Source organism: Benincasa hispida, unplaced genomic scaffold, assembly GCF_027475165.1.
Source record: "Benincasa hispida cultivar pf3 unplaced genomic scaffold, pf3_genome.v1.1 HicScf216, whole genome shotgun sequence".
In the NCBI taxonomy this organism is placed as follows: Eukaryota; Viridiplantae; Streptophyta; class Magnoliopsida; order Cucurbitales; family Cucurbitaceae; genus Benincasa; species Benincasa hispida.
The window spans coordinates 11,406-30,418 of NW_028326290.1; the positions used below are offsets into that span (position 1 = coordinate 11,406).

The window sequence follows — 19,013 nt, forward strand, 5'->3', positions numbered from 1 at the left end:
TAATAAATTTCTTATTTTTTCCAATTCGAAATTTCCACCCGATTTTCCTATTAAGTTTATATATTTTTCATTCTTCATTATATATTTTATTTGCTTTCCTGCTTTCTAAATTAAGGTTAGGGTATTACATTTACCACCCCTTTAAATAAAATTTCGTCCTGCTTAACATTTGACATTTAATTTCCTGTAGTGTATGTGAATAAATTTGGGTTATTACATGAAACGAAGCCATGCCATGACCTGGAGATGAAGCGAAGTCGCGTCATTAGTTTGGAGATGAAACGAAGCCATGTCACGACTTTGAAAATGAAGTGAAGCCACGTCATTAGTTTGGAGATTAAAGGAAGCCATGCCACGACTTGGAGATGAAGCAAAGTCGCGTCATTAGTTTGGAGATGAAACGAAGCCACGCCACGACTTGGAGATGAAGTGAAGCCGCATCATTAGTTTAGAGATGAAACGAAGCCACGCCATGACTTGGAGATGAAGTGAAACTGCGTCATTAGTTTGAAGATGAAGCGAAGCTGCTTCATGATTTTGTAGACCGAGTCATTGAAGATGGAGCCGAGCCATGCATACCGACCCTGAACTTGAAGATGGAGTGGAGTCATGCACACCAACCTTTAACTTGAAGATGGAAGTGGGGCCATGTATGCCAATCTTGAACTTAAAGATGGAGAGGCATCAACGAAGCCTTTGAACTTAAAGATGGAGAAGCATCGATGAAGCCTTTAAACTTAAATATGGAGAAGCATCGATGAGACCTTCGTACTTGAGTTTGACAAAGCATCAACAAATTCTTCGCATTTGAGTTTGATGAAGCATGAAGCTTTGGCAGTAGGCTTGACTTTTTGATTTTGAGCATGAAGATGAAGCATCAATGGAGCCTCTAAACTTGAAGATGGAGGAGCATATAAGTTTACTTTTAAAGAGGAATCGAAACACATTCCACGTGTATGCCTTTTATTTACTGTGTTGGCTCCTTACGAGAGATGAACATCTTCAACCCATTGTGTTACCCCCCAATAGGGATGAACATCTTCAATCTGAAGTGTCATTCTTTGACAGGGATGATCAACATCAATCTTGTAGTATTATACTTAGGTGGTTGGGGTACCTCTTATGATGGACTAAACTTAAATTTCTTTAAGTTTCCTTCGTACCTCTAAAGAAAGGGATCGAATCATGACGTAGTTCAAGTTTTTTTTTTTAACTGGACTGAACTTGAAGTTTCTTTTAAGCTGTCTACATACCCTTCTTAATGATAGGGATCAAGTCATAATGTAGTTCGAAGAGAATTTTTTTTCTTTTTATGCACGACTGAACTTAAATTTCTTTAAGTTACCTACGTACCCTTTATAATGAAAGGGATCAAGTCATAACGTAGTTCATACAATTTTTTTTTTTTGGTGCCGTTCATATTTTAAGCTCATGCGAGTTAGGAGCATCATGCAGTTTAGGCTCTTGTGATGAGGAGCTTCTTCATTTAAACTTCAGAAGCTCTTATTTCGTCATGGTTTTGATTATCCTCTTCATTTGTAGGATTTGTCAATATGATGAGTTTTGGCTTCACTATCAAGGAACCTTCTGTACTTATGTCAACAGAAAATTTCCTCTTCATGCGTGAAGGGACACGACTGTGAATCTTTTCATCGTTGTTTTCTTCATAGAATGACGTTGGCTTCAAGATTTTCATCCTTCCTTTACGTTGATCGCTTGTATTCTTGAGATGATCAAAAGCAGATGCTGGAGGTTAATCTTTCTTTAATGTGGATATACTTAGCCTTTTGAAGGCTGAAGTTCGAGTAGAAGTAGTCGTTGGACATTGGTCTTCTTCTCCTACCGTGGCCATACTCAATCTTTGAAAAACTGAAGATCGAGCACTTGAAGGCTTAATACTATCGAAGATAGAAGTTCTTTGCTTCATTTCTTCTAAGTCTTTGACTTCTTCAGCAGTCACATGATTGTTATCGACTTCTACTATGTTGACAGTGTGACATGCAATAACTTCTGATACTTTCTCTGGATGATTATTGAGAAATCTTCTTGGGAGAAATTCTACCAAAGTTGCCGGCCGTCGGAATTGAGGGAAGTCTTTGTCTTCTTTCTTAGCAGGCTTAGGCTTCCATATCATCTGTTTGCCTTTCTTTTTATGAGTCTTGTTTCTTCTACTATAGCTTCAATAGGAATGCGGCTCTTTTTTGGTGGAGTTTGGTTGTCTTCTCTTTCGATGAGTCACTATTATCCACCCTTCATTGTCATCTTCAAAAAGCTCTTCTTTCTTTTCGGAATTTTCTGTTTGAATCTCTTGTTGGAACCGAAGAACTATAGGCTCGAATTCTCCAAACTGGATCGGACTTTGTCGTTGAGCATGAGACACAGACAGTATTGGAACATTTGAAGTCATCTCTACTGTAGCGTGATTTGTCTGAGCTACTTCATCCAAATCTAGCTCAATCTTCTTTTCATGAGCCAACTTCATAATTCGTTCCTTCAGCACAAAACACCTTTCAACTGGGTGACTAATGACCCGATGATACTTGCAGTAGTTAGGATCATCTATTTTTCCTTCTTATTCCGGTCGCTTGCATTCCAGTAGCTGAATAAGTTGCTTCTCTAGTAGTTGCACCAACATATCTGCCACATCAGAGTTAAGGAATGGATAAACCTTCTCTTGTCGTTCTTTAAGAGTTGGACGACGCTTCTCGCCCTCATTGTGCCTTCTTTCAAATTTTGTCTGTTTTCCTTTGGAGGAAAATTTCAGCGGGGTCACATGAACGACCATAGATTCTTTTGTGACACTACCCACGATCTTTTTAGTGCCCTTGGCATCATTTTTGTATTTTCTCCCTTCAGAGATTAGGAAATCTTTAGTTCCCCTATTGGCAATGCTCAGCTCCATATCATGAGTGCGTGTTACCAGCTCTTCAAACGTACGAGGTTTTATCTCTTGTAGGATGTAGAGGAGTTCCCAGTGCATACCCTACGTGCACATTTCCGCAGCAGACAACTCGATGAGTCGATCTTTGCAATCCAGACTCAGAGCTCTCCATCGATTGATGTAGTCGACATCTGGTTCCCCTTTCCGTTGTTTGGAGTTTGTCAGCTCCATCATGCTGACAATGCCACTGGTGCTGTAGAAGCGATTCAAGAATTCTCTTTCAAGTTAGTCCCAACTGTCAATCACCTCAGGCTCTAAGTCTGTGTACCAATCAAAAGCGTTCCCTTTAAGGGTTCTAACGAACTATTTGACTAGTAGATCTCCTCTTGTTCCTGCATTTTCGCATGTTTCTACGAACTGGGCGATGTGTTGCTTTGGGTTGCCCTTTCCGTTGAATTGTTGGAACTTTGGAGGCTGACATCCATTAGGCATTCTCAGGTTGTCGATCCTCTAAGTGTATGGCTTGGAATACATGAAGGAGGTTTGGGTTGACCCTCTATATTGAGCTCTTATGGAGGTCATGATCATGTCTTATAGTTGTTGGACTGACAAAGAGGCCACCAAGGCTGACTATTGCGATTGGCTTTCTTGTAGCACAGTCGTCCCCTTGTCGATTGCTTTCATCATGGGTGCTAGGCTTAATTAAGAAGCCTCTCGAGACTGCATTTGTTCCTTTAGGGCAGCGATCTCGTGGTCTCGCTCCTCGACGGCTTTCATTAGGAAGTTAATCTTCCTTTCCATTTTAGCCATGGCCGCTTCCACCGTCACATCCGCCATCATGACAGAAATCACATCTGGCGGTGAATCTCTTTTCAGTCCATCGAGCGCGAAAGTAGAGTTGTCGAACAAGGGGTTTTCCTTGATGACAACCCTACTTTATGGGGATTCCATCATTTGTTTCAAGATGTCGTAGGCGATGGGGGAGCTCTTCTCTTGCTCTTGCGTGATTTCTTTTGAGCGGCCACGGGTGACCGTCCCTTGTATGAGCCGTTTGCGGAGCTTTAGATGCCATCTTCTTAGGAGATTTGGATGCCACCTTCTTAGGCGCCATTTGGCTTGTTTGAATGCTGAGAAAGAGATGAGAGGTAGAGAGATCTCACTGGGCATGCCAATTTTTTCGCACGAGGTTTCCAGAGAAACATGTTTCGTGGAGTTGAACTTGAGTTGGTGTTGATGTTGGAGTTGATTTGATGCGATGTGGTTCGATCTCTAATATTTGATCCTCTGATTCTCTCTCAGTTGGGTGAATATGCTTGACTTGGAGAAGGAAAGCACCGAACGTTCTTGAAGTAGAAGTTTTGGAAGTTTGGAATAGAAGTCTTGGAAGAGTATTTATGTCTTCAAAGGTCTTCTGCCTTATAGGAATGCAGCTTCAAGAGTCTTGGAAGCTTGAAGTAGAAGTCTTGGAAGAGTATTTGTATCTTCAAAGGTCTTCTGCCTTATAGGAGTGCAACTTCAAGAGTCTTGGAAGCTTGAAGTAGAAGTCTTGGAAGAGTATTTGTATCTTCAAAGGTCTTCTGCCTTATAGGAGTGCAACTTCAGGAGTTGGAAGCTTGAAGTAGAAGTCTTGGAAGAGTATTTGTGTCTTCAAAGGTTTTCTACCTTATAGGAGTGCAGCTTTAGGAGTCTTGGAAGCTTGAAGTAGAAGTCTTGGAAGAGTATTTGTGTCTTCAAAGATCTTCTACCTTATAGGAGTGCAACTTTAGGAGTCTTGGAAGCTTGAAGTAGAAGTCTTGGATGAGTATTTGTGTCTTCAAAGGTCTTCTGCCTTATAGGAGTGCAGCTTCAGGAGTCTTGGAGTCTTGGATGAGTATTTGTGTCTTTAAAGATCTTCTGCCTTATAGGATTGCAGCTTCAGGAGTCTTGGAAGCTTGAAGTAGAAGTCTTGGAAGAGTATTTGTGCCTTCAAAGTTCTTCTGCCTTATAGAAGTGCAGCTTCAGGGGTCTTGAAAGCTTGAAGTAGAAGTCTTGGAAGAGTATTTGTGTCTTCAAAGGTCTTCTGCCTTATAGGAGTGCAGCTTTAGGAGTCGTGGAAGCTTGGAGTAGAAGTCTTGGAAGAGTATTTGTGTCTTCAAAGGTCTTCTGCTTTATAGGAGTGCAGCTTCAGGAGTCTTGGAAGCTTGAAGTAGAAGTCTTGGAAGAGTATTTGTGTCTTTAAAGGTCTTCTGCCTTATAGGATTGCAGCTTCAGGAGTCTTGGAAGCTTGAAGTAGAAGTCTTGGAAGAGTATTTGTGTCTTCAAAGGTCTTCTGCGTTATAGGAGTGTAGCTTCAGGAGTCTTGGAAGCTTGAAATAGAAGTATTGGAAGAGTACTTATGTCTTCAAAGGTCTTCTGCCTTATAGGAGTGCAGCTTCAGGAGTCTTCAGAAGTCCCCAGGAGTCCTCTGCTTGTTAGTGAATTCTCTCTGGGTCTTCTGAGTGTAGAAAATGCTCCCCTTACAAATGAAGAGAACTTCTCTATTTATAGAGTTCTCAAGTAGGGTTCGTGCGCTTGGTTGGTCCATGGGCCTGACCCTTAGGCCGAATTAGTTGGTTTTGGACCTAATCTAGAATTTGGGTCTAATTCAACTTTTTTTGTAGTTTAGACTTTAAGACCAAATAGTAATATCAAATTCGACCAATTTAATCTCATCTGATTCATCCACGTGACGTCATCGAAATTTGTCTTCAATTCAATTCGGGACATGTGTCAACTTCTAATTGGACCCAAAGTCAATGATTTAGAAATTCGTCATTCATTTAGCAAACGACGTGGTACCAAACAAAAGATTTTTTCTCATGAATTTAGAAATTCGTCTCAAGAAATTTGGTAATTTTTCTTTAAATTCTGATCCTTGTAGAATTAATTATTTGAATAAAAAAACTAGTGAATTTTTTCTATTTAACAGCAAAATTTCAATAGTTTTTTGAATTAATTGATTTTCTTTATAAAAAACAAAAATAAGAAAAAATTTCTGTGGGGAATCCGTTCCTCATGAATTCTTGTAGAAGATTTTTTCTCCCTCCTCTGATCCCACCAAAATTAAATGAAAATTTTGTAAGGATGGAGAAAAAATGACAAGTAGAAATGGGGTCAAGGATGGTTTCCCCTTCTCGCTAATGAAAATGTGAAAGAGAGACAACCATTAGGATAAGACTAACATTTTAGTGACGTGAGAGAAAGAACAACTACAAAAAAAAAATCCACAAAAACTTAGTGATACCAAACAAAAGTGAGACATGAGAGAGAGTGAGTTAGAGCTGGAGTTGGAGGAGAACAAATGAGAGTGAAATTGCACAATTGACAAACGGATGAGTGCAACAATAAAGAGATAATTATATGGTTCAAATTTTATGCTCGAAATGGAGGCTAAACTAAAGTTTTTTTACCTTTTATTTGCATCAACATCTTAAAAAATTATTGAAGTGATTTTATTGTGCACACATGTTTGGCTTTTAATTCTCGTTCTCGCTACTCTCGATTCTTTTTTCAATCCTTACTCTTGACTCTCACTACTTTTGCTATTCACTTATTTTAATAAAACGAATGAAGAGTGAGAGGAAAAACAAAAAGAGAAGAGCGAAAGCGAGAAACCAGAGAACGATTAGTGAGAGAAAATGGAGAGAGTGAGAAGCAGGAAAATCTAAACCTTAAAAAGTGAGAACGTTTTCTTCTTCTTCCATTCATACTGTGTGTTTCTACCACCGTCCTCACTGGCATTAGAGGTTTTGGATTTCAAATTGTGGTTTTTTTTTTTTTTTTTTTTTTTTTAAATATGTAAGATGGAGGAATCGAATATTTAACTTCAAGGTTTATAGTATAAGCACCATGTCAGTTGAGTCATGCTCATTTTGAACATCTGAATTATAGTTAATTGTGGTTGAAACGCAATTTTGTTTGAATTTTTTTTTTTTCATATTTTTGTTAATATTGAGTTTTGATTAGATAAGAACAGTAATTGAAGAAAATTATTATATATTCCTCTTCAAAGTAAATGTATGTATACTTTGACGAAGAGCTTGATAGGATGTGATGCAATACTTCTTGAGTAGAACGATTAAATGTCAATATAAAGTATATTTAACCTTCTAATTTTTCATATGATTTCGATAGAATATAAGTTACATTTAATTTGGTTTATTACTTTTCTAATAGATATACTTCATATATCGTATATCTATTATATATTAGTTGACTAATATATCAAATTCAAATTGAATAAAAAAATATATCAACGATATTATTGATATCTCAAATATGAAATATATCATTTAGATTGATATACTTAGACTACTATATCGATATTTCGATAGGATATTAGTACTCATTCAAAATGCATTTTAAGCATATTATTTGATAGTATATCATAATTCCTTCAAAATGCAATAATAATTATTACATTGATGTATAAATAGTTAGCATTGATCCATCAATGTCATAAATTTAGTCTCCTCAATATGTAGTTAGCTTTTAAAACATCGATATCTTTGATTCAATGGGTCAAGATAATTGATAGGATAATTGAAATGGATAGCACTTTTAGGATTTATAATTAAGTATATAGTAATGTATTTAAAAATTGTAAATATAGCAATTTCTCGAATCTCCAAATTTATTTACCTTAATTTCTATTATACGATTATTATTTCAAATTAACATAACCAAAGTGATTCTAACAACACCACTTTTCCCACTCTTAATATCGTTTTGGGTCCCAAAGGCACCATCTACAACTTTTATGGCTTCCTGGCCTACTCCATTTACTAGGTAATTTTACTGAATTTGCTTCTATAAATTGCAACAAGCAACATAAATTTGGGATGCAAACTACACTTTCTTCTTCAATTATTATTAATTAGTATTTTGATTACTTAGCATTTTTTTTCCTTTTTGAGTTAAAAGAACATGTGATGTTGGAAGATTCTATCCTCCCCCTCTTGGTTCATGTTTTTTTTCTTGCAAATGATATTTTCGGTTATTTTTGTTTATGTTGTTACTCATTCTTGATTAACATTTGAATTTTTCTTCTCAATTTAGTCTTTTTTTTTTTCATTTTCATTATATGTCCAGTTTTGTACAATATTTTCTTTCTTATCTGATTTTCATTGTCTTTTCTCTTCTTTACAAGTTTCTTTCCCCCTCTCTTATTATTTTGTTTGTGTTTATCAATATATATTTTTAGAACAATTATGGTGGGATTCGAACTTTGTGACTTTCTGAATAAAAAGTCTATGTCTTATGCCAGTTGAACTATGCTCATGATGTTACTTAAACTATATTTATGTTGGTTTCTATTATTGTACATTTTTTTCATAGTTAGAAGTCTTTTAGTAATAAAAGTCTCTCACTAACATACTTTAATCACAACCCAAATCTATCAATGATAGACTGTTATGACGGATAGATTTCAATCATAATGCAGAAGAAGTCTTATCAATGGTGAAGCCTATCACTAATATGCCTTATTCATAACTCAAAAACTATCAATGATAGACTATTAAGATTGATAGATTTCAACCGATTCTATCTCTTCTATCATAGATTGCAAACAAATATTTTTCTTTTACTTTCTCCATGTTCTTACTTTTTTTTCTCCATTTTTTTTCTTCGTCTCTTTCATTGATAACTCAATAAAATATTTAAAGTAATTTGGCGCAATCTTTTTTTCAAAGTAACCATAAGAACAAATATATATATATATAAAATTGAAACTTAAAACTACATAATAAAAGTCTAATCACTAATAGAGTTCCTCATATCACTCATAGAGTCTACCCATGGAAGAGTATCAGTGATAGATTTTTATAGTATAGACTCCAAATGATATAAGCCTATAATTCAAAGAGTTTAATCACTTATAGAGTTCCTCAACCCATGGAAGAGTATTAGTGATAGATTTTGCTATTGATAATAAAAGTTTATCATTTATATAAATCTATTGATTGATTGAATTTATAACAAATTCAATTCTATCACCGATTGCAAAATCGGTAAATGATGTAAATTCTATTAGACATTTTCTATGAACTAGTTGTAGATTTTGCTATATATAAAAAAAAAAATTATGTTATATGTGCTAATATTTGAGTGATATATTTTCAAGGGCAACGGTATTATTCGGCCCAGTAGACGTCAAGATGGGCCATGCATCCAATATATATACTTCGGCCCATTTTCATGTTTTCGGTGTAATTACGGAACCCCTCGTTTTCGTAGTTCGTTTCCTCCACCTCGACGCCCCTCGCCATGGTACTTCCGGCACTCATCCGTCGTTCTGTCATCCTCCGTATCCCCCTATCTTCAGCCGCTCCCGTCGGCGAAAGCTTCCATTTCTCAATTTTTCATGAGTTGAAATCCACCTTAGCCTTGAGTAACACCACCGAAACCGTATCCCATCGGAAGAATGAGAAGGGAAGCAATAGATGGTTCACGTTGCCTCCATACACTGCGACTGTAAACGGCTCGCTTTTAGGCAATCGCATACTTAAGAGAGGAGATCAAGCCGAAGCAGAAATTTCCACCGCTGCAATCACTGCCCTGAAATGGGTGATTCGTTGCTGCCCAGAGCTGCCGAGGAGCCTCGTGCAAAAGCTATTTCGACTGAGAAAGGTTCCGTCCTCAATTTCAGTTAATATTATGTTACATTCTCGCAATTGAATGATTAGTTTAGCTAGCTGAAATAATGCCTTGAGATTTTTTCTAATTCATTGTTAATGTGGTAGTTTGCATCGTCAGCTTTCGAGTTTATTTGTTAAATTTAAGGACCTTCCTCAGTTTATGAATCTTTTCCTTCTGATATCTTTCAGGTTCGAAGAGGTTCTTCTATGATTGGAAATTCTGAATGTAATTTGGAAGCTCGAGACCAACTTAAAAGAGTGAGCCGTCATTTTCTATTCAAAGATAGATATCAATTGCTCTATTTATATTCTGATTTGGAGAAGGAGAACATTTGATTATGTTTTCCACATGGTAGAAAACTTCCTTAGATCTTTACTAACATGTTTAAGTTATTGCAAGGTGGCAGCCAAAGACATTCTGAACATAGGTGATCAAATTTTTCTCCCTATCTCGGTTCAAGTATTTCCTACAGAGAAAGCTCGGGATTATTGCAATAAAGAAGAAGAGAAATTCATTCATAGTCTTGTATTATATAAGGTTTTCACTTTTCACTGTGTTCTTTCCTTCTCTGTTGTTGCCTGAGAGAAAGGTGAGGGTTAAGAACTCTTACAGGGGATGTGGGATGTATAGTATGTGTTTGGGTTACAGACTATTTTAGTTTGGGCATGAAATAAATAGTAAACATTGTAACGGAGAGGGAAAGAGAGGATGAATAAAAAATAGTAAACACCGTGAAATAGTAATATTGTACATAATGGTAGGTTGTAAATACCACTATTATATTTGGAGAGTCCCAAACATGGAGTCCATTCCACGGACTTTAAGTTAGGGGCCAAACACCCCTTAGTTTCTCCTACTGCTTGTGACACTCTTTTTTTTTTATTTTTGTGTGTCAGGATCCAGCAATACTTGTTATCAATAAACCTCCTGGGCTGCCCGTACAGGTATGGTTTTAACTTGTTCCAATTACCATCGATTGATCCTTTTAAATAATTTTGGTTTCAGTTAGCAAAATTCTAGCAAATAAAAATGTTTCTGCAGGGTGGTATTGGTGTCAAAAGAAGTTTAGATGAATTGGCTGCAAGTTGTTTAAGTTATGACTACTCAGAACCACCTCGGCTAGTAAGTTTTTCTATAAATGATAAACTTTTACCTTGTGGGTTCGTTTAACTTCATGAATTAGCATGCCATATAATGATTTAGAAAAAGGCATTCTAGTTTGATAATTTCCCTTTGATGATGGGCATGTATTGAAATCTTTATCTTGTTACAAACAAAGATATGGGCTTTGCTTATTGCTAGGTACACAGGCTTGACAGGGATAGCAGTGGCATCTTGATAATGGGCAGGACTTCCACAAGTACTTCACTTCTTCATTCTGTCTTCCGTGAGAAAACTTTTGAGGCATCAAAACATGTAGTTTTCTCTGTACCTGTATTGTTACTTCAGCAAAATAAAAATCTGATAGAGATACAAAAGCAAATAAAGCATCGTTAATGTTCAAACTGACATGATTAATTCTTTTACTGTTCGTTCATTGAAGGCAAACCATGTTGATAGTGAGAAAAAGATTTTGCAAAAGAGGTATTGGGCACTTGTAATTGGTTCTCCTAGACGTTCAAAGGGGTTGATTACAGCCCCACTAGGAAAGGTCTGTGCATAATTTCTTTCAAGCAACTATCTTGGAAGTTTTATCCTATACTGAGTGACCATACATTTGCATTGGTTTCTTTGTGAGTACTATCTGTTTCTTTCCTTATATGTTGTCTTGAAATTTATGTGTGCTTCTGATGATTTTAGTTTGTGATGGATGATGGAAGATCAGAGCAAATTATGGTCATTGACAATGCCGAATCTATGCCTTTTCAGCAAGCAATTACTAGATATAAAGTGATCAAATCTCATCATGGTTTGCACTTCACCCTTTCTATATGAAGCATTTGACGTTTCACATTTGATTTTTCAAGCACTAGACATAATTTTAATCTGAATAGTGAAGGCATATTGGAACATCATACGAAAATGTATCAAATTATAGACTTTGTAGGTATTTTGTTCTTCAGAATACTTGGGTAGTTTGTGTTAGCCGTTAGGCACATGAGATCATCTCTTGATCTTGTTTCTATTAAGGCTTACATGTGATCATTTGACACGGAAGATACTTTTATTTTAAATCGAGAGGGTAGGATATGACTGAGAACTTGTACACATTGTTATTCTTCCTATTAAGTTCAGAATGAGAAAATTTGTGAATGCCTCCTAAATAGCTAGAAGACAGCTTTATGCTCAAGTAGTTGGCTAGAAGACAGCTTTATGCTCAAGTAGTTGAATGCGCCTATCTTATCAATGCTATAAGATAAAATATCAGACTCTGTTCATTTATTGCAAGGCAATTATGCAGGATACACTTGGTTGGAGTTGTGTCCCGTCACTGGAAGAAAACATCAGGTACCAGCACCCCATAGCTCCAACTACTACAAGTCTTATTGATCTCATTTTCTACAGATTTTTGGCTGAATATACCTTGCCGTGTTTTGTTTATTGCAGCTTCGTGTACACTGTGCTGAGGTATTAGGAACGCCTATAGTTGGAGACTACAAATATGGATGGCAAGCACATAGAAATTGGAAACCATTTCATTCTAATTTCCACAAGAATGAAGGAAAGAAACAATCCTTCCCTTTTGGTCTTGACTTTGAAAGTGGAAGTATTGCAGAAAATAACCCTCGCCTACACCTTCATTGTAAGCAACTGACTTTACCAGATGTTTCTTTTGCACTACATAATGATTCTATAGATCAGAAATGCTCAAGATTGGAATGTTTGGAGTTGGATGCTCCTTTGCCCTTATACATGCAAAGAAGTTGGGATATCATAAATGGTTAGACTGCCATCAAAGTTTCTGGACCAACCACTCTCAATCCTTTTGGTCTTCATTTTCCAAATGGAAGTATGGTGGGAAACAACCCCTACCTAAATTTTCACCTCTAGCAATGGCTTTTACCCGATCTCTACAAAATCATTCTCTAGATTATGACTTCTCAAGGACGGAATCACTTGGGTTGGATGCTCCTTCGCCCTCCTAAATGCAAAGAGATTTGTGATATTGTGAGTCATCGGACACTTCTTAGTTTAAAGAAGTATTAGGGTGATACGCAGGGTTGGGTTGAGTCATGTATTTAGATACTAAGTTGAGTTGGTAATAATTGTTTGTGTTTTGGTGCAAAGTTGAGTTTGGTTGAATTATGGGTATATGGTATAATTTTTTGTAACTTAAAAATATATGCATTTTTAATGATTTTTTTTGGGCTTAATTTTGTGTTCCATCGAAATATTTTATAATTTTCTACATGTAACTATTCTACTTGATGTTAATAAAATAATATTATTTGTATGATCAATCATTCTACAACATATTTTAATGGTTGTGAAATGTATGAGTTGAACACAAAAAAAAGTTGCCATCAAAGGTCTATTTACATGTTCACAAAATATATATATATATATATTAACATGGCTGACAATTGACCAATTTTACGCATAAGAAAAAAAATATCATCCTTTATCATCCTTTAAGATAGCCAAGATAGGAAGTCATACATCAAATAGATGCAAATAATACCTCTTCTTAGACTATGGTGGACTGTTAAGTAGTTAGTCTTTTGGATGTCAGTGACAAGTAGGTTTATAATGATGATCCGATAATCAGGCAATCTTTCAACGTCAAAATTATTATAAAAGATAACTATTAAAATCTATAAACTAATAATTTCATGTTTGTATTTAAAAACACATTCGCCAAATATATTTTTTATTTTAGTATATATTCGGCCGAGTTGGTTGTCGGAGATGAATGACAAAGTTGAGGTGATCGTCGCAGAGTCGATTACTAAAGATGGTTTTCACTAGAGTTGGTCACCTGATGTGAACATTGGAGTTGATCATTGAAGACGATCTGTGTTAGAGTTATCGTCGGAGGTGAGCCAAACAATCCCGTAGACACGAAATTGAAAATTTAGAGATCCATCAATGGGATACTATATTAATTTTGGGAACCTATTTGACAAAATTTGGATAGTTTAGGAACCAAACATGTAATGTTTCATATTGGAACTTAGGACCTGAAGGAAGTTTGGGTTATTTGTCTCATTAAATCAAGAATATGATAGCCCCCAGTTATAAACTTATATACATGTAGTTGGGGGAGGAACGAAGTGAGGGATTTGGTATGTACAGCCCAAGGTAGTTTGTTTATTAGAATGGGCCATGTTGAGGACAAAGCTCTCGAATTTGTATCTTGCTAAATGTTATTGCTTACAATTATGTGTACCTTCAAAATGTTATTGCTTTTTCAAATTGAAAAGTCTTTCCTTCTAGTTGTCAAGTTGTTCCAACCCATAATATAGGAGAAAGAAATTATACACGAAACAAAATATAAATTTAAACGTGTTAGGTTGACAAGTTGATGCTTGATTGGACTAAATATGCGATATTGATCATTAGTTTTATAATCGTACATCTAATATCATTTGAAAGTTGGCTATTCATTTAATTGATGTTAAATGGAATTTTTTCCCCACAATCTCTTTCTCAATGTTTCATCGACTCTTTGAAAAGCAAAATCGAGGAATAGCTCAAAAAAAAGTCAGAAATAGTAAGTCAAAAAATATCAAAAGCTAATAGGCTCTGAATATTTTTTTTTTAAAGAAAAATGAAGTGAAATCGACCTTTTATATGTAAACATAGATCGAATTGAATAAAAAAATTGAAGAAAGTGTTGGAAATTGAATAGAATAAATGGATCTTGGTTTGGTTAGTTTTGGCTTTGCAAAAGGAATAATTTCATTTTGAGTGGTGTAGATTTTCAGTAGAGAAGATAAGGTGGTGAATGTGATGGTTGCAAGAGATTTGTCTACTTCTCAACCTTTGCAACTTATGGTATGAAAAAGTCTTCACCATTAATTTTAATTTGTTTCCACAATGTTGACCCTTCATTTGTTTTTTTTTAATATATAACAATAATGGATTTATATTTATCACCCAAGAGATCATAGATTTGACATATAGCTGAATTCAAAAAATAAATAAATAAATATCCAAATTTAAGAATAAAAATGAATGGTTAACTACAACATAGTGTTAAATGTCATACTATATTTGTCAATAAAGTGAGTTGTCATTAGGTCACATTACTATTTTAATCTATATACTTTGGATCTCATTCTATAAATTTAGTCTATATCTTTAAAAAATTTAAAATTAGTCACTACATTGTTTATTTGAAATTAATTTTTATTGAACATGTAAACTAATGAGTGGACAAATTTTGGTTTAGTCTAAAATATAGAAAAGATATTTTAACAGGATAATAATAATAAATGAATAAGGATGTGTTGGAATACATTTTCAAATGTTTAATTTAAAAAATAAGTTATTTAAAAAGAAATTGATGTGTTTGGTAATCACTCAAAATAACTTATCATGTGTATTTCAATCAATTTTTATCAAAAGTATTTAAATAAAAATGAGTTTTTTGAAAAATATTTTTTTTTCTTAAGTCAATTTAAATGGACCTAAATAGATAAGAATAATTCTTTGAATTGGTTCAAGTGATTAAAAAAAAATTAAATAGGGGAAAAAAAAGGTAAGTTCATTGAATTGAGTGAACATTCCTTGTTAAGTTGCAGATATTTTAAATAATTTGGAGGATTTGTTGAGATTTTGCCCAACAATGACATTTGATACTTTTCATTATTTACTGTTATTTCTTTCTTTTTGAATAAACATTGCTTCCATTAATGTTGGAGTTAAATAATACTTTTATTACTTAGTTTATGTTTAAGACTTACAAATAATGTTAACTTATGCAAAGTCTTATTTGAAAAATATTTTAAATAGTAAAACTGCTGAAAATAATCCAAACTTCTTTCAAGTCCTAAGTTCCAATATGAAACTTTCTTCACATCTAGTGAACGAACTTCCATTGGAATGTTTAATGGATGTATTTTGTCCATATAGGACCTTTTCATAACTTTTCCGGTATAAGTTGACTGATGAATAAATATCCAATTTGTTAAATACTCAATTTACAAGCCAAGGCAAAATTTTGTTATTCCGAGATTTTCATCTCGAATTCTTTCTTAAGATGTTTTATTATCTTAGAAAGTTCTTAAAAAGTCTTAATTATATTTAATTCATCAATATATACAGTTATAATAGCAAATTCTTACTGTGATTTCTTTATAAAAAATACATGGACATATTGGATTCACTACAAGAAATCTGACTTCTCCCAACGTCACATTTCGTCGGAAAAGTGTGAAAAATTCGTCGGGAGAGGCTCTCCCGACGAATAAACGGGCATCGGGAGTTTGGTCGAGAGAGAGGATCTCCCAACACACTTTAAAACTGCATCGGGAGTTATGGGGAACTCCCGACGCACAAATAGGGCATCAGGAGTTCCCCCATAACTCTCGACGCCGTTTTAAAGTGCGTCGAGAGATTCCGACTCCCGACGGTTGTTCTATGCATCGGGAGATACTATATGCGTGGGGAGTATTAAAATTTAATATATCGTTTGTCATTTTTTAAAATTTGATCTGAAAACCTATAAAACATATTAAACCGAATAAAGATTCACATAATTAAAAAAAAGAAAATGAAGTCTATATTATAACAAGTAAATAAAAAATTACAATATCCAAACGAAGTCGATACTAGAATTTCATAAACATTCATATCACAAATACATAAAAGAAATAAAATCAAAACGACATCTAGAACACGTCTTGAACACAGTATTTTCAACAATTGTCCCAGCTCATCTCCGAACAGCATTCTACAATAAAACAAAAACATTGAAATGTTATATCGACAAACATTCACAACACATTCAAACTTCAATACGGGTGGTAATGAAAATCTACCCACCCCCCACGACAAACATGAACCTCCCGAACATCAAAAACACATGAAACGCCTCAAGAATGACCAACACACATAAAACTCAAATTTGTCCCTAAAATGGTTTATCTCAACCCTCCCCCCTTCCCACCACAACATATTAAACTTTGTAAACATTCGTAAATACACAAAATAACCAAGTTTAAGGACAAGACGGGTGTAATGAAATTCTACCCACCCCCCACTACAAATATGGAACCTCTCCAACATAAAAAATACACAAAACGAGTAAACAATGATCAACACACATAAAACTCAAATTCGTCCCCAAAATGGTTTATCTCAACCCCCACCACAACACATTAAACTTTGTAAACATTCATAAATACACAAGATAGCTAAGTTCAAGGTCAAGACGAGTGTAATGAAACTCTACCCACTCCCCACGATAAACATGGAACCTCCCAAACATAAAAAACATACAAAACGAGTAAACAATGACCAACACACATAAAACTCAAATTTGTCCCCAAAATAGTTTAACCCAATCTCACAAACAAAAAAAAAGACGCTAAAAAAATCTCAACATCAAAAAAACGGAAAACCCCACCCCCCCCCCCAACACATTAAACTTCGTAAACATTCATAAATACACAAGATAGCCAACAAAAAACACATCAAAATCCAGTTGTTTGGCTACCACAACTGCAGGATAGCCAACAATTCTTTAATTATCATAAAGCTACTTAAGACATAACTACTTTGCTATTATAACTGCAAGATAGAAACATATTAGACAACTAAATATGTAGTAATCATACCTAATTTGATGGGTCTCCTCTATGTGATCGTATCATGTCTTCAATCATTTTTTTCATTTCTTCCATTTATCTTGCATGATCCTCTTCCATTTTTTTCTGAACGTCTTCAAATTCCTTAATCCTCGACTGAGACTGTTGGAAATTAGCTATCAATTCCTCCATTCCCACCTTTGTCCTTGAGTAGATGACAAGCTTGATGAGATGCTAATCCTTCTTGACTTAGGCTTAGGGCCCCAACCTAGGCCTTTTGAATATCCGGGTCTTCTACCCAAAATCGTCTCACAAATTTTATCCCTTGTTAGTGGTTGAGAACCTTCTAGAGTGGGGTTGGATTGTAATTCCAACATTTGATGCTAAACATAATAATTAAATGGGTAAGAATGAGTGACTAAAGTTAAAAATGAAAAAAAAACACGATAGTAAAGCAAAAAAAATGTTACATGTGCATTTCCAGCTGCCTCGTTCACAAACTTGCCACCTTTAGAGCGTGTTTCCCTAAATAGGTCAACACGTCCTATTTCTTGACCCTTCTTTGCCTGTAAATCTGCCTGAATTTTCAGGAATGACTTCGATCTACCTACATGGTCGAACGATAATTTCTCTTTATTCTTCATGTTCGTCACAGACATTTCCTACATTTGAAGAAAAAAAATGTCAATAGTGTGATGTATTAGTAAATGCAGCAAATGATACACGCCATAAATATTCTACCTGAAACGCTTCACTCTCGAAGTGGTCACACAAAAAGTACCAATCTTTTGGCCTATTTTTTACTCTTGCCATCATTAACTTTATACCAAGACTCAACACAAATAGAACATTGTTGTAAATCTGCAAAATATTTCCAATACAATATACAATCATATTTGCACACATGAATAGACTCATAACCTAGGCCTAAATCACGCAATTTTCGCTTGGCTTCATAAAAGGAAGTAGGTATAGAGGTGCCAGCTAGAAACGCTGCTTTTAATAATTCCAGCAACATGTCAAACGATTTGTTACTCCAGTCGTTCAGAACTTTGATATGCATCAACTTCACTAAAAAGTTCAAAGACGAAAATTGCGAACACCCAGAGTATAATTCATTACGTGCTTCGGTCATTAAATCCTCGAATAAGTTCGTGGTATCTCTTTCTTGACCATTAAAGGACATTTCATTCTCAGTCCTTCCTTCATTTGCATTTTCGTTTTCAATTGGAACTTGTAAATCGTTTATAAGATTCAACATCTCATTTTCTTCGACAACATTGCTCTCTATACTATCTACTTCAACATCCTGTATTGAATGACTTGTATAACTTCTAGATAAGTTTACTGGCTCTCCATGATATACCCATTCACAATATGAGGGAGATATTCCATATGTTAATAGATGTCGTTCCACAATATCTATCTTTTCCCAAATTGAATTCATATAATTCTTGCATGGACATCTTATTCGTCCGGAATCATTAACATGAAACCTTGCCATATCTAACAACTGTGATATTCCTTCTCTATACTCCACTGATAATTTATTCCTTAGTTTAATCCATTCTTTATTCATCCTTAAAAATAAATATTTTCTGACCAACTTGTAATCCAAAACAATAACCTGAATTAGAGGACAAAGTACAAAGTATTATTAAACATTGAGTTCCATAATTTTTATTTTTTAAGGCAAAATAAACACATAGGTCCCTAGACCGTTTAAATTATCTTAACAACTTTCAAATGTTTTATTTAGTACGTCACCAAGCTTTCAATTT

At 34.9% G+C, this 19,013-nt stretch overlaps 1 protein-coding gene across 1 annotated transcript; it reads left to right on the forward strand.

Moving 5' to 3' along the window:
• Positions 1–9,121: 9,121 nt before the first annotated feature.
• LOC120078551 (RNA pseudouridine synthase 4, mitochondrial) lies at positions 9,122–12,939 on the forward strand. Its single transcript, XM_039032829.2, has 10 exons — positions 9,122–9,529; positions 9,727–9,795; positions 9,938–10,075; positions 10,435–10,482; positions 10,580–10,660; positions 10,841–10,954; positions 11,082–11,189; positions 11,339–11,447; positions 11,940–11,986; positions 12,086–12,939. Exons 1-10 carry the CDS (start codon positions 9,167–9,169, stop codon positions 12,422–12,424), a joined length of 1,416 nt encoding a protein of 471 aa, XP_038888757.1. The 5' UTR covers positions 9,122–9,166; the 3' UTR covers positions 12,425–12,939.
• Positions 12,940–19,013: the final 6,074 nt, after the last annotated feature.

Coding starts and splice junctions, on each gene's coding strand:
- LOC120078551 (XM_039032829.2), top strand. CDS start 9,167: ATGGTACTTCCGGCACTCATCCGTCGTTCTGTCATCCTCCGTATCCCC. Junction 11,190..11,338: donor TTACAGCCCCACTAGGAAAG/GTCTGTGCATAA, acceptor TGATGATTTTAG/TTTGTGATGGATGATGGAAG. Junction 11,987..12,085: donor TCACTGGAAGAAAACATCAG/GTACCAGCACCC, acceptor TGTTTATTGCAG/CTTCGTGTACACTGTGCTGA.